The 15,648-nt window shown below is 41.1% G+C and overlaps 1 protein-coding gene across 3 annotated transcripts in view; it reads left to right on the top strand.

Moving 5' to 3' along the window:
* grik2 (glutamate receptor, ionotropic, kainate 2) overlaps positions 1–15,648 on the top strand; it is a 369,970-nt gene that overhangs the window by 144,941 nt on the left and 209,381 nt on the right. For all 3 annotated transcript variants that reach the window (XM_037784201.1, XM_037784199.1, XM_037784200.1), the window contains exon 4: positions 720–977. In XM_037784201.1, the coding sequence (XP_037640129.1) occupies positions 720–977 (258 nt within the window). The remainder of the gene's footprint in view (positions 1–719; positions 978–15,648) is intronic.

The following is a 15,648-nucleotide window of genomic DNA, read 5'->3' on the forward strand; positions in this document are numbered from 1 at the left end:
TAAGGTTCACAAACAGACAGAAACAACAGAAACTAAACCAGAATACTTCATCATTCGTTGTCTGTCATGGTTTCATCAAAAGGGTTCCTTGCTATCAGCAACATGCCGCTGTCCTCTCGTCTTCCTTTGCGCTTTGTCTCTGTCAGACTGGGTCATGTTAGGTAAGACCCACCTTCTCCACAACTACGAACCAATCATCGGAACAAATGACAAACTATGACAGAGCTCTAGTGAGTATTGTTGTCAGCAGGACGGTGTGTGTGGGGTTGAGTCAGAATAAAGTCCAGTGTGTGTGTTCATGGTGATGAAGGAACATGTCCGCCAGTGACACAGTGAGGCTCATTGATGTGTTTTTAACAACAATGGAGCTCTATGGCTCAGAGGAAGAAGAGATACAGTATCAGGCTGCATGGCTTGGTTGGTAGGAAACATCCATTGTTGGTTGGGCTCTGCACATGGGATTTGTTGACAATTATAAAAGTATGGAATGTTGACAGACTTATATTAATAATAATAATAATAATATAAAGATTTTTAAAAAACAATGTAACTAATAATCAATCCTATTAACATATGGTTTATCCTTAATGCTGCATTGTTGCATACAGACCTTGTTTACATCAGACAGTGTGTCCTGTATGGTGGTTATCATGAACATACGCTGCATCACAGTAGGAGGAAGCTAACTAGTCAAATACCCCCCCCCCCCCTCTCTCTAGCCTGTGACCAGCTTTCTCTGGGGGTAGCGGCCATCTTCGGTCCTTCTCACAGTTCCTCGGCCAATGCGGTCCAGTCCATTTGCAACGCCCTGGGGGTGCCACACATCCAGACCAAGTGGAAGCACCAAGTATCGGACAACAGAGACATCTTCTATGTCAGCCTCTATCCAGACTTCTCGTCCCTCAGCCGGGCCATCCTGGACCTGGTCCACTTCTTCAAGTGGAAGACGGTCACCGTGGTTTATGATGACAGCACTGGTAAGACCACAAGCACGTCCTCTACTTTGACTACGGTTGTTTCATTTCTTCTGTCCACTCCTAACTTGTCCAGCAGTTACCAGAAGGTTTTTATTCCTGAACCATTTTTATATAACTGTTTTTAGTGTTCTGCTGACTTCAGTCTACACACATTGAGTTGTAGCCTACATTTTCACATTTAGTGTATCTCTTTATGTACTGTTTGATATTATTCTTGAATACTATTCCTACATGATGATTAGGGATGTACATATCCAACTTTTTCAGTCCCGATACCGATACCTGAGAACATGCCCGAGCCGGGTTTGAACCTGCGACCCTCTTGCTGTGAGGCGACAGTGCTAACCACTGCACCCTCGTGCAGCCCTAGAATTCAGTATCATCTCTGTAAAGGCTCTCATTTCTCCGGGTCACTGGATATCTTATAGTCCTGAATTTTGTCACACAAATTTGGAACTGATTGATGATTTCCTAAAGACCAAATTATTACACTATGCACTGAATTTATAAAATTATTCTTTTTTTTTGTTTAATTTTCTTGTTATGTAATAAGTTAATACAATATGCATAAAACTGTTATTACGTCATGTGCTCATGGTTTTCTTACATTATGTGCATCATGAGCTTTTATTACATTTAAATTATTACATTATGCACAGTTATTACATTATGAGTTGCTACATGAGCTAAGTGTTAATATCAGCAGTGCAAAATGCTCACAATAACAATGTACATGCTGATGATTACCAGGTTTAATATTTACCATAATCATCATCTTACTTTATCGTGTTAGCACACTAACATTTGCTAATTAATGCTATATACAAAGACCACGGATTTGCAGATATTTGGCCACAAATCAAAGTATTGCTCAAAGTTAGATTTTGACCTAATGATGGGGCTAGATGAAAGGTCAGACGGTCAGCAAAGTTATCACAATTCATCCTTACAGGAAAATCATATTTAATATTTCATGGCAATCCACTCAGCTGTTGTCAAGACATTTGACTTAAAACCTTAAATGCCAATCTCATGGTGGTGCTATAGAGAGAAAGTCATGGGATCAACAAAGTCAGGACTTTACAGACCATGAATGTCTGTACAAAATGCTTTGCCAATCCATCCAATAGTTTTAGAGATATTTAGTCTGGATCAAAGTGGTGGACCAACAATCAGACTGACCTTTCCATACCTTGAACCATGCCTGGCTAAAGGTAACCGTATTTAAAGGCTACATGCCTTAATGAAAGTCTTTTTCCACACATTTCTGGCCCATTTTTTTCATTTCATATAGCAAAAGCACATTAACCACCAGATTAAGGACTTGCAGCACCACTATTTGTCTACTGTGTCTCCCATTTTGACATGCACATCCATTGTAATGGAATAGATGAATACTGTAGGTTTCCTCCATGTGCTTGTGTCTTCTTAGTTTTTTGTATATTCTCAAGATGAAAAATAGATTAAATAAAAATGTAAGTTTGATATATAATGATGTGATTTTGCCAAGGTATAGCCAAGGATTGTTACCATTGTAGATGCTCCATAATTCATGGGAGTCAGACAGCTTGCGAGGCTGCAGAAGACATGCTTTCCTTGTTACTCAGGGAAGAAGACCTTTTTCAAACCCTGCTATTATTGCAGTCCAGGTCACCGGGCGACAAATAAGCCAGCAGGCTGGGTACATGTACCATATGCCAGGGGTCAGGGTGTGTGCCAGCCTGAAGACAGGCTGCCAGGCCTCCCAGAGCTCCATCCAACAGACACACGGGGACCAGTTTGGCCTGGATCACAGTACTGCAGTGTGTGTTCACTGTGTTTAGAATTCAGGCCAGCTAAACCCTGCTTTTTGGAGTCATCATGTGCTAGATTACAAACAAGCCAAATTATCAAGAAAATCTGCAAGCAATGTAGAATAATGCAGTTCGTGAACTCGTTCACTGTCTGTTCACAGTTATTTCTGTCATCAGGGGGCTGGAGGCTAGCTCAGCATGATGCTCTCCAGTCCATCACAGGGCTAACACACACAGGCATATATACTATATAACCAATGTGTTTATGATTGTATGATAATTGAGTACAAGAGCACACGGTTCTTCGTAGATCTAGCCTCTTAATTTTGTTCTCAAAGTGCACCAGATTGCTGCTTTTAACTTTAAAATGTAGGCTACAAAATTTCTTTCTAAATGCATGATGTTTCCAAAGTCAATGAGTAATCATGTTAACTGATCGTGATCTCAATATTGACCAAAATAATGGTGATTTTGATTTTTGCCATGATCGAGCAGCCCTAGTGGAAAAGGTCACGGAAGACAAGACACACGTACATACGCTTGTGTGGTTATTTACTTAAAGTCCCATGTGTGTCTGTATTAGATGAGCCATATTGGCCATTATCGTTTTTGTTGTTGTTTGATATAGTCATCTATAGTGTTCACATAAAAACACACAATTCAAATGATTAGGAAATAAAAGATTGTATTTTTATTGATAAAGAAATCGTGATATTAGTAGTTCTAATCATGTATTATAAGCTGCTTAGAGCTAGTGTTAGGAAGTTAAACAGGTCATAATTCCCTCTCTAAGATCTATTTTATATTGCTGTAAAAACATCTCCTTCAAACAACTGGATTTATTCAAGTTTCACACCAAAAACTACATTTACTAAGATTACGTTAGACCGTGGCTCGGGTGGCTGGGATCAGCAATGATCTTGTTTGCCTTGGTTATACATCTCTTAGTGTATATGTCCTCCAAGTTAGGCAGCACTCCACCTGTGAGCCATTGGGCCGACCGCACCACTCTCTGAAGCCGCCGTCGATACTGCTCGGAGCAGTTGCCATACCATTTGGTGACGCAGCCGGTCATGATGCTCTCAATAGTGCACCTGTAGAAGTTCCTCAGTACAGGTGAGGACATTCCAAATTTCTTCAGCCTTCTTAGGTCGTAAAGGTGCTGCTGGGATTTTTTCATTAGCGTGTTCACATGCCGAGACCACTTCATGTCCTCCAAGATGTGGACACCAAGAAACCTGGAGCTCCTGACTCGCTCCACGGCCGCACCATTGATGGTTATGGGTGTGTCCTCAGCCCTCTTCCTGAAGTCCAGGATCAGCTCTTTAGTTTTCTCCACATTAAGCTCCAGGTTATTCCTCTGGATTACCGTGTAATCCGTGGTGTTGTTGTCGGATATCAGACCAATGAGAATTGCGTCATCGGCGAACTTGATGATGGCATTGGAACTGTGCCTGGCTGTGCAGTCGCTGGTGTAGATGGAATATAAGAGTGGGCTGAGCACACAACCCTAGGGGGCACCTGTGTTGAGGGTCATGTATGATGAGATGTTGTTGCCCACTTTTACTGCCTGAGGTCTCCCCGTCAGGAAATCCAGGACCCAGCTGCAGAGGGAGATGTTCACACCTAAGGCCGCCAGCTTGGAGATGAGAATGGAGGGCACTATTGTATTGAAGGTCAAGCTGTAGTCTGTAAACAACATTCTCACATAGTTGCTCTCTTTCGCCTCCAGGTGGGTCAGTGCCTTGTGCATGGCAATGGCGATTGCGTCGTCCGTGGACCTGTTGGTGCGGTATGTGTCTGCCTTGGAGCTTGGGTCAAAGGGTGGCTGTGGTGGGGGGTAGGTCGTAGGCAGGGGGGTTGTGGGGCAGCGGGTGCAGGGTTAGCTGTGTTAACCTCAAATCGACCATAGAAGGAGTTGTGCTGATCAGGGAGGGAGGTGTTGTTATTTGCCTCACAGCTTATTTTGCCTTTGTAGTTAGTGATGGACTGTAAGCCTTGCCACAGGCTTCTAGAGTTGGAGTCCTTGAATTGGTCTTCCAACTTGTCTCTGTACTGTCTCTTAGCCACAGTGATAGCCTTGCAGACTGAGAATTTGGTCATCTTGATCTCAGTAGGGTCTCTGGTTTTACAAGCCCTGCGTCTGTCCTTAAGTGCAGCCTTGACAGCTACATTTTTAACCCAGGGATTGTCATTTGGGTAGGAACGTACAGACTTTGTTGGCACAAGAGTGTCAGTGCAGAACTTGATGTAGCCCAGGACTGTTGATGTGAATTCCTCCACATTGTTGTTGGTTGTGTCTTTAAACATGTCCCAGTCTGAATCCTCCAAACAGTCCCTGAGTCTGTCCTCTGCTTCCTCTGACCAGCATTGTACTACTCTAGTAGCGGGAGCCTGTCTCTTTAAGAGTGGGCGGTACTTGGGTAGCAACAAGATGACGTTGTGGTCGGATTTCCCCAGCGGCGGACGGGGGAACGCCTTATAGGCATCTTTCTGCGTGGAATAACAGTGGTCCAGTGTGGCACCGCCTCTTGTGTTGCATTTGACAAGTTGGTAAAACTTTGGAAGTACGCTCTTCAGATTCGCCCTATTAAAGTCTCCGGTTAATATGACAGCAGCACTTGGATGTTTTGATTCTATTGCTGAGATGGTTTTGTGTAGCACCTTCATAACTGATGTGATGTTGGCGCATGGGGGGACATACACAGTAGTCAAGGCAACAGCGCAGAATTCTCTGGGGAGGTAATGAGGGCGGCACATTAAAATCATGAACTCTAGGTCTGGTGAACACATAGTCGCCTTGATAGTAACATTACTACCGTTGCACCAGGAAGAATTGATCATCACACACAGACCACCTCCTTTAGATTTCCCACTGTCCAAAGTCCTATCATGTCGGAAAGGTGAAAAGCCCGTTAATCTGATGGCTGCATCAGGAGTGTTTTCATTCAACCAGCTCTCTGTGAAACACAGAACATTACAGTCTTGTGTTTCCCGTTGAAACTCAATCTTGGCCTGCATATCATCCAGTTTGTTGTTCAAGGACTGTGCATTGCACAAAAATATGCTTGGCTTTGCGGTACGATGAGGTCTTGTTTTGTTCCTCACCTGGACGCCGACTCTCTTACCTCGTCTCGCCTGGTGTCGGTGTTTGGTAGACAATGGGACAAATGCAGGCAGACCGCATTGGGTAGGCAAACTGTTCCTTCCAACGTCCAGTAAAGTTTGTCTATCATAAGTGATGACTGTAGGTTTAATACACATACTGCTATGAAGAAAACAATCGAAAAGACAATCCAAAGACTAAAAAAAATCTAAAACAGCAAGAGAGCCGGTGAGAGTAGTCAGGAGGCGTGCTGCTACGTTAATCGCTACCAGGGTTTAATTATTATATATAATTATTATATAGGATTTCATTAATGCCCATCTCCTGATCGCATATTATTACTGAATATCGTCCGATAGCGATCGGCAGTAAAACTTTATTTCACACTATGATGGTTAAACTGTGTAATTAATCCGCGGTGCACATGCGTGCCAAACCATTTGTATGTATGTGTGTTTTTTTTAATATTATACATACATGTACACACACATAACATAACGATACCAAGAAGGAAAGGAAAAATAAATAAATAAAAAGAAAAGAAAAAAAGGGGCAGGGAGTGCAGAGCAATCACAGGTTACAACAAACATTTGAACTTATATTACCGACTGACAGCAGTCGCACAAAAATAGCCATTCCACATTTCATGTCATTTCAGCATAAACATAATTTACTCATGGACAGTCAGACTCCACAAGAGTGTGTGTCTCGCTAGTGTGTTCAGGAATGACCTGATTGGAGTCCGAGGACCTTCGAGCCCACTGTCCAGTTTTTGAAGAGTCGTGGCCGCTTGTTCCATTGAAACCAAGTCCAGCTATTCCTTAAGCCAATTGTTCAAACTGAAACAGTTTGGTTTCCTCACTTTACAGTTTATGAGTATTGTCCTCTTCACTGAGAGACATGCTCGTCCAATCAGACGTTGCATCATATTAGAGTCAATTCCATCTACCTTACTGCCCAGTAAACACAATGTAGGGGATATTGGAATATTTACACATAAAATGGAATTTAAAAAATGTATAACATCAACCCAAAATATTTCCACTGCTGGGCAGTGCCACAATTGATGTATTAGTGTACCTGTCCCACCACAGCCATGCCAACATAAATCTGAAACATTTCGATTCATTTTCTTTAACCTTTGTGGAGTTAAATATGATCTAAACAATATTTTCAACTGAATAACTTTGTATCTCACACAATTTGATGAATAATTAGTTTGTCGCAAAATCTTTTCCCATTCCTCTGTGGTAAAACATACCTCTAGATCTTTCTCCCACTGTAACTTAATGGTTGTACAATAGTTAAAGGTGGTATGGGATAATAATTTATATATCTTAGAAACCGTTCCTTTGCCATTGACTGCCTCAAACAATTTCTTATCAACAAAATCTTTATGGCCCAGGATGATGCCCTTAGTCATGTAACTCTTTAATATGATTTTAAGCTGTATATATTACAAAAAAAAGTCGTAATCATTTCATTTGTTTTTCCTTTTCAGTTCATTGAAGTCAACAATCTTTCCATCATCTATCAATAGGCTCAGTGTAATAATGTTGTTTTGCTGCCACACTTTGCTGACAATAGTTTTTTCTCCAGCAGTAAATGAGGGATTCATCCAGATTGGACATGAAGGGAGGGATAAGCCAGAGATGTTAAGACGCCTATGTAGTTCTTTGACAACCTCACATGTATGGAGGATCAGGGGATTATTAATATTTTTGTTATATTTTGGATAATACCAGAGGGAGGCTAGAGACATGTACTTATTATTTTCAGCTATAATTTTTCGTTCTAACCACCTCCAACTACCTTCTTCACAGTGTTTTGAGTACGCCCAGGATAGTGCGTATCTGCCGTTATAGTATAAATCAGGGGTGCACACACTTTTTCAGCATGCGAGCTACTTATAAAATGACCAAGTCAAAATGATCTACCTACTATAAAAATGCAAAACATATATTTATTTATAAATATATTGAGTATTCTTTATATATACAATATATGTTGGTGTACCTTGCATAACTGCATGAACCCATATTGTACAATATAACTGTACATTTTTTGTCATTACCTTACTCTGATGACTTGCATTGAATGGAATCAGCCAGGGATGCATAGTCCGGACAGTAGCTGCTGATAGCCAGCCTCAAACACACTTCCAAATGATCATCAGTCAAGGTGGAACGGTATTTGGACTTAATAATCTTCATGTGGGAAAAGGCTGACTCGCATAAATAAGTTGAGCCGAATAATGCAGTCAAGGAGGTAGCACATTTCCTCATGTTGAGGTACTTTTCCTCTGTGAGTAAGTCCCAGAACTGTCCATGAGCCCTGGACTTAAGCTGAATGTCAGCTTGTAGTGTCAAAATCTCATCCTCCACTCCAGATGAGTTCAGGTGAAACAGTGTTGCAATTTGTTGGCTGACGTCTATTTAAAAAAAAAAAAAAAATTTTTTTTTTTTTTTTAATGCCATGCGATCTACCCACACTACCTTTGCGATCGACCGGTAGATCGCGATCGACGTATTGGGCACCCCTGGTATAAATAATGTGAATAAACGTCGGGTATACCTAAACCACCCAGATTTCTACGTGTTTTAAGTTTTTCAGACTTATTCTGGGTTTTCTATCATTCCACAAAAACATATTGAATAATTTGTTTATTTCCTTAAACCACTGCTGAGGAATCTTGAGAGGAATTGCAGAGGTGAGGAAAGATATTCTCGGGAGTATATTCATTTTAATTACTTCTGCTCTCCCCCACAATGAGAAAGGCATAGTCATCCATCTCTTAAGATCTTGATTTACAGTTTTCAGAAGCTGCGGTCCATTCAGGTCATATATTTTTTCAACCGGAGATCTGATAATGCTACCGAGATATTTCATCCCCTGTCTCTTCCATACAATGGGAGTAGAAGCCAAATCTGCTTGGTGTGTAAGATGGTTAAGCGGAATGGCCTCACTCTTACCCCAGTTAATCTTATAACCAGAGTACCGGCTGAAATGATCAATTACTTTCAGAAGGTGTGGGACTGAGTCATCTGGGTTGGATAATGTTAAAAGAATGTCGTCAGCATAAAGATAAGTTTTAAAATCATACCCAAAAAGGCTGATACCAGTTATGTTTGGGTTGGCTCTGATGGAACATGCTAAAGGTTCAAGTGCTAGTGTGAAAATAGACTTTTAATAAATAATCACACAAGCATATACACGTGCATCTTGTCCTTTCACGGAAAACTATGCATGTACATCCTCGACGCGATGCAGGAGACAGAAGCCCGTTCATGAGTGCCAAGTTCATGACATTAGAACATTTTGACATGTCACAGTAGGAAAAGCACCGGGGGTATATAATCAGATGTCTGAATTCCATTTAGCTGTTTCAGTTTCAGGGTCCTGGTATTGTTCATGCTGGCTCACTGTCACACTGTCATGGCTTACTGGGACACTTGAATAGAATGAAGCCATCATTCATAGTATTAGTAACACCTGGGTTGAATAGTCCTTTTTGCTTAGGAAGGTTCCTAACGGAGTGAAATGACCCGGAAGTATCTCAGTAGCAGCCATGACGAGAGCTGTTTGAATCCTCTAAATGCTGAGGAAAGGAGCTTTAATGTTTCCTTTATTATCTCCTTTAGCAGAGGATATACTGGACCATCCTTTACCAAAGGAAAGGAGAGAAAAACTTCCCACAATTCCTTGCGGCCGCAGCATTTAAAGCGACGCACCATTTGGCTGTTCATAATACCAAACGATATGCTGATCTTTCATATTATTTTCATAAGCTCATATAGTAATTGGGATTCATGTTTAATATGAATGGACAGTGACAGTCATTTGATTTCACTTTGGTTTCACTTTGTTTTTAATTAATTATTTATTTCAAACATGTAACAAATACCTCAGTAAAACACAAAACAAGAATAACTAATAAAATGAACAGTAAACAATCAATTAACAAATAATCAACATAAATAAATATTACATGTCCCAAAAGAAGTTGGAAGAAGTATATGGTATACGGTGGAGAGGGAAGAGGAGAGAGAAGATGAGAGGGAAGAGGAGAGGAGAGGGATGAGGAGAGGGAAGAGGAGAAGAGAGGGATGAGGAGAGGGAAGAGGAGAGGGAAGAGGAGAGGGAAGAGGAAAGGGAAGAGGAGAGGAGAGGGAAGAAGATAGAAGAGGAGAGGGAAGAGGAGAGAAGAGTGGAGCGAAGAGGAGAGGGAAGAGGAGAGTGAAGAGGAGAGAGAAGAGGAGAGAGAAGAGGAGAGGGAAGAGGAGAGAGAAGAGAAGAGAGGAGAGGAGAGAGAAGAGGAGAGGGAAGAGGAGAGGGAAGAGGAGAAGAGAAGGATGAGGAGAGGGAAGAAGAGAGGGAAGAGGAGAGAGAAGAGGAAAGGGAAGAGAGGAGAGGGAAGAAGATAGAAGAGAAGAGGAGAGAGGAGAGGAGAGAGAAGAGGAGAGGAGAGCGAAGAGGAGAGAGAAGAGGAGAGGGAAGAGGAGAGAGAAGAGGAGAGAGAAGAGGAGAGAGGAGAGAGAAGAGGAGAGGGAAGAGGAGAGAGAAGAGGAGAGAGAAGAGGAGAGAGGAGAGGAGGGGGAAGAGGAGAGAGAAAGAGGAGAGGGAAGAGGAGAGGAGAGGGAAGAAGAGAGGGGAGAGGAGAGAGAAGAGGAGAGGAAGAGGAGAGGAAGAGGAGAAGTAAAGAGCAGCCTCTGACGGGCCAGAGAGATTCCTGCTGAGACAACATGACCCTTTTTAACATTCCTCTAATATCTGGAGGGAGATCAGTCCTCTGTTTAGTTGCTGGAACTGAAAAAGCAGTTTGAGTAACGTAAATGTTGTGGATGAATATTTTATATTTCCCGTCTCCCCTCGTTGATGATCCTGTTTGTTTGACTTCACTATGAGCTGTTAGAATAAATAGTTTAAACCTGCAGTATCTTATAAAGTAAAATAACAGAACAGAACCAACTAAATCAAAGTTATATTTTTTGATAATATTGTAATAGTGGTACGAGTTACTTTTTTTGTCCAGTGCTTTAAAAGCTGGTTTAAAAGCTAAAGCCTGGCCTAACATACTGCAAATACATCACTTAAACCGCCGCCTACTACATACTACTGACGAACGCAGTATGCAGTATACAGTACATACTGCATACTGTTTTCGTCAGTAGTATGTAGTAGGCAGTGTTGAATACAGCCCCAATCGATGCTGACTCCAGTGACATCACTTGAGGACATTTATCAGAGTTCACACAGCTCCCTCTGGAGACACTACAGACTTTATAGACCATTTCACAGTTATAAACGTAAACCTTCCAAATGCGTCCCAGTTTACTTCCTGTTATAGATGACAGAAAGCAAACATGGACCCAAACTGTTACCTATCAATGCAATTCGGTTGAAATGGTCTATACAAGTTATCACTACTACTCCCATGTGCTGTGGTACTACCCAACACAGCCAACACACTGGGCTCAGTTTGTCCTGAGGTACATTTCTGAATGCAGGACTTTTCTATTTTTATTTTGTTGTTGTGACATTTTTACTTAAGTATATAATCTGAATACTTCCTCCTCCACAGCACATCTGTACTTATACAAACCTAATTGTCAGGAAATGTGTCAGATGGAACAATACAGTGGTTCTTAATGGGAAGTGGAGTTGTCACCTTTAACCCCTCGCCAGCAGGTGACATTATACCAGAACCCAAATTCAAAGAGAAGACTGGAAACCAAACCTGCTTTAACAATGTGTACACATTTGATTGTGTTATTAGTAAGAGTGTGTGTGTGTGTGTGTGTAGGTCTTTGCCCTGCAGGTCTTGTAGGCAGCTTTAGAGAGGAATTGATTGGAGCTGATCCCGCCACCTCTGTTAATTAAGTTGTGAAGTGGACATAGCTGGTTCACTATGGGGTTAATAGTGGCTTGATTTTCTGTCTTGGTGATAGGAAATGAGATCCTAGCTTGACCTGCAAACAGCTTTACCTTCTCATTGTCGCCATTTACACGGATGACCTGATCGCGAGGACAGATAGCATTGATGGTGGACACTGAGGGCAAACAGACATCTGATCTGACTGGAGTTCTTGAAGAGGATTCTATTTCATTTGAATCTTTTCTATTCTTGTTTCAGTACGAGAGGCACGTTGCATGATGTACTGAGCAAAGTCAGTGCAGCAGAACATTTATATTATCATATAATTCTCATGGGTTCTCCCCTGACCCCCCACCCGCTGTTCTAAATCGTGTCTGCTTTTCGGGAATGGGACATAAAGGGGGTAGGAAACAACCTCTCTCTTTGTGCTGTTTCTCCACCAAGCAGGGAGCAAACAAGCAAATCAATAACCATAATGGGACTCCTCTAACGGCTCAACTTTATAATGGCAAAACTGAGATGGCAGCAGCATGTGTTATAGCTCTCCCAGCCAGCCATAACATCCATACAACTACCTGGAACACTGCTGCCGTCACTACTGCTGCTGCTGCTGCATAGTTTGATTAGGCCATAAGGGAGAACAGGCTACTATACAATAAAACACTGGCTCAGATATAACTGCTTCTCTCTGCTGTTCACAGAATGGAGTCCATACATACCTCCATTTGTCAGTAAGCAAACAATGCAGTCGAGGCTTTCAGCTTCTCAAATGAGAGGATTTGCTGCCTTTCTTTGTCATAGATGACAGTAAATAGAAACTACAATAGACGGAAATACAAATACAAATTAGGTTTTGGACTGTTGTCCAACAAAACAAACAAATGGAAGACATCACATGGGGGGAAAAAGGCATTTTTTCACCATTTTAGAACATTTTATTGACTAAGCATGTATATTGAGGACATTCTTGAAGAGATCATGTCCTTGTTATTAGGCTTATTACAGTATTTTTAGACTGATCGAACAATAAGGTCAATAAGAAATAAAAAAATATGAATCAGAATTCAATTCGGAAATACTTTATGATGCAGGTTTATAACTTCCTAATAATTCCTACAAGATTTTTTGGAAAGAACTGTGTAATCTCAAATTACAGGGACAAAGGGACAAAGTTCTATGACATGTTAATGGTTTAGATGTATAGAGTTCATTTCGAGACAAAATTCGGCCCCGTTGAAATAAAATTTGCAGAAAATATCGTTGAACAGCTAACTGAGTAAATGAACAATGGAGGTCGACCGCTGATGTTGGGTGATGAGGTCTGGCTCACCGGTGGTGTTTCAGTTCATTCCAAAGGTGTTGATGGGGTTGAGGTCAGGGCTCCATGCAGGCCAGTCAAGCATTTCTTTATGGTGCTGGCTTTGTGCACGGGGACATTGTCATGTTGAAACAGGAAAGGATCAAACGTCTAAAACACCATTGTATGCTGTATTTTCTTTCATTGGAAGAAAGGGGCCTCGACCAAACCAAGTCAATCAACATATCTTATTTCAGATGTCTGGCCTTAAAGATCACTACCTTAATGATATTTCTTCATGGAAACATTTTGTTTTTCTTCTTTTTTCTTCTTCTTCTTCTTAACGGATAATGGAATAGTATCTCATTATGATCCGATATTATATTTTGGGATTATAATTTTTGGACATTAAAATTTGGACTACATTTCAAGTTAAATTGCTTCAATTCAATGACAGACCAATGAGGAACATGTTAAAGGTGTTGCTGTTCTAAAAGCCTTAGTAGTGGTGGGGCTATCCCCATGGCAACTAGTCGTATGGGCTTGAGTGCAAAGCTGACATTTTGTCTTCAGAGTGGCATCAAAGGAACGGCTCTAAAATGGGCTAAAATTAAAAAAGAATTCATCTTCTGGGGAGCATGAATGTGTTCAGTAAATTTAATGGTCATTTGTTTCACACATAAAAAGACAATAAAATACAATTCACATGAAAGGAATGTAAAATACGTGTGAGGGTAGAAACCTATAATGGCTTCTATAAGAAAGAAACACACCCAAATGACAAACACTAGGCAAAAATACTATCATGACAAAAATCACCAGTACATTTGAGATATGAGTGTTGAAAGCAGTTCACATATAAAATGATACAGTGTAAAGTGTTGGAGTAAAGTTCAAACAAAACAACAAAACACAGAGAAGCAGGAGTAATCGCCATATTTACAGTTTCTAAGAGTCATCATATTATCCGAGGTCAAATGATTTTGTCAGCAGAGCATTTCTATGTCTCTTTTTATACACAGACACAGAGGAATCCATTAAATGGACATTTTAATTCCATAAGATAACTTCATGAAATATTTTATACGGAGGAAGATGACAATTCTCAGCCTGTCTGGTAATTATGGAATTGAGAGTTGTCAACAAAATGACAATGAGGTAAATCTGCATTCATATATCTCGCCTTAAAGACAAATGTTGATGTTGATGTCAAATATAGACAATAACATACAATTTGACCCTTTCTAACCCATCCTAAGCATTTTAGGAGCAGAAGGCTGCTGTAACAACAGCAGAGTAACACATTCCTGCCCTGCTAAAAGTACCTCTGCCCAGTTTGTTTGGTGTTTCCTTTGGGTGAGTTGTGAGATTAAAAACAGATTAGCTGTCATTTCTGTGTATGCTTGCTGCAGAGGAAGTAGTTGCTGCAGTAGTTGTGGAAGATTTGGCCTGGTGGTTGTGCTAGTGGAACGATTGGGGGTCAAGCTGATTTTTAGTAATGCTGCTAGAAGTGCAAAAACATCTCAAAAACAGTATCAGCCTACTCAACCCCTTTCTGTTTATAGCCTGGTTTCTATGGCAGCAGCATCCTGAGGCCGTCCTTGAGGTGGCGGAGGAAAGAAAAGAGATGCTGTATTACCCCGGCCAATCACATCGCCATTCACTGTGACTCAGCTCAAAGTCATTTTTAATTTTTCTGCAGTGTTTTACTCCTCGCTGTTTTTCAGCCTTGGAAACTTCTCGTGAGGCTCTGCCGCATGCTTTCCTCAATTAAATGATAACTTACGGTGAATCTTTATCCCTCTTCTTTCTGGATGTGGTAGGGGCTGTGGGGCTTGAAGAAAGGTCAGCTTGACGGCATGTTCACTACAAGTAATATGGATGACTGCATGGTGTAATTCCAAAGTGGTCATTTGAGAGAGGCACAGAAATGATTAAGAGCCATGTCTGACAAGCTGAGTTGGTATTTAGAGGGAGGGCATGTCTGATCTTTGTACATCCTGGTGGGACCTTAATGGGAATTAGAAGGCTTGAAGCAGTAACAGGGACACTAGTAAGAGTAGTAGGTCAGTTAGTAAAATGTATTTATATAGCATTTTTTACAGACATACGTCACAAAGTGCTTAACAAGAGCATTAGTAGTAGTATTGTAGTAGTATAAAAAGTATTATTATTAGTAATAGTAGTTGCATAGCACTAGTTCAGACAGAGATACTTAGGTCAAGACATTTACCGTTTGTAGCAAATGGTCATACAGATTTTGGGGGAAAAGGCTCTCAATGGAATCAGAATCCAGTTCTCAATGGATCCAGGCTGGACAAGGTTTCTGCTGAGAGAGCTCATCCCCAAAACACAAAAGTATTGCTTCCTGCTTATTAACCGAGAGCGCATGAGACCCAATCAACAGAGCCACTGCCATCCGCCATCATGAATATATGCAACAAGCATGTTGACATTTCCCTTGAATGCTAGCAACACCCTTCTCATCTGAGACGAGCTCAGAAAACATCCTGGCTAGACTCAGATTACAGCCTGGTCTCCTAAAAGATTATGTGCCCATACAACGAAACTGCATTGTGAATTACATTTTGGGGGTAGCA

This window comes from Sebastes umbrosus, chromosome 11, assembly GCF_015220745.1.
Source record: "Sebastes umbrosus isolate fSebUmb1 chromosome 11, fSebUmb1.pri, whole genome shotgun sequence".
Classification (NCBI taxonomy): Eukaryota; Metazoa; Chordata; class Actinopteri; order Perciformes; family Sebastidae; genus Sebastes; species Sebastes umbrosus.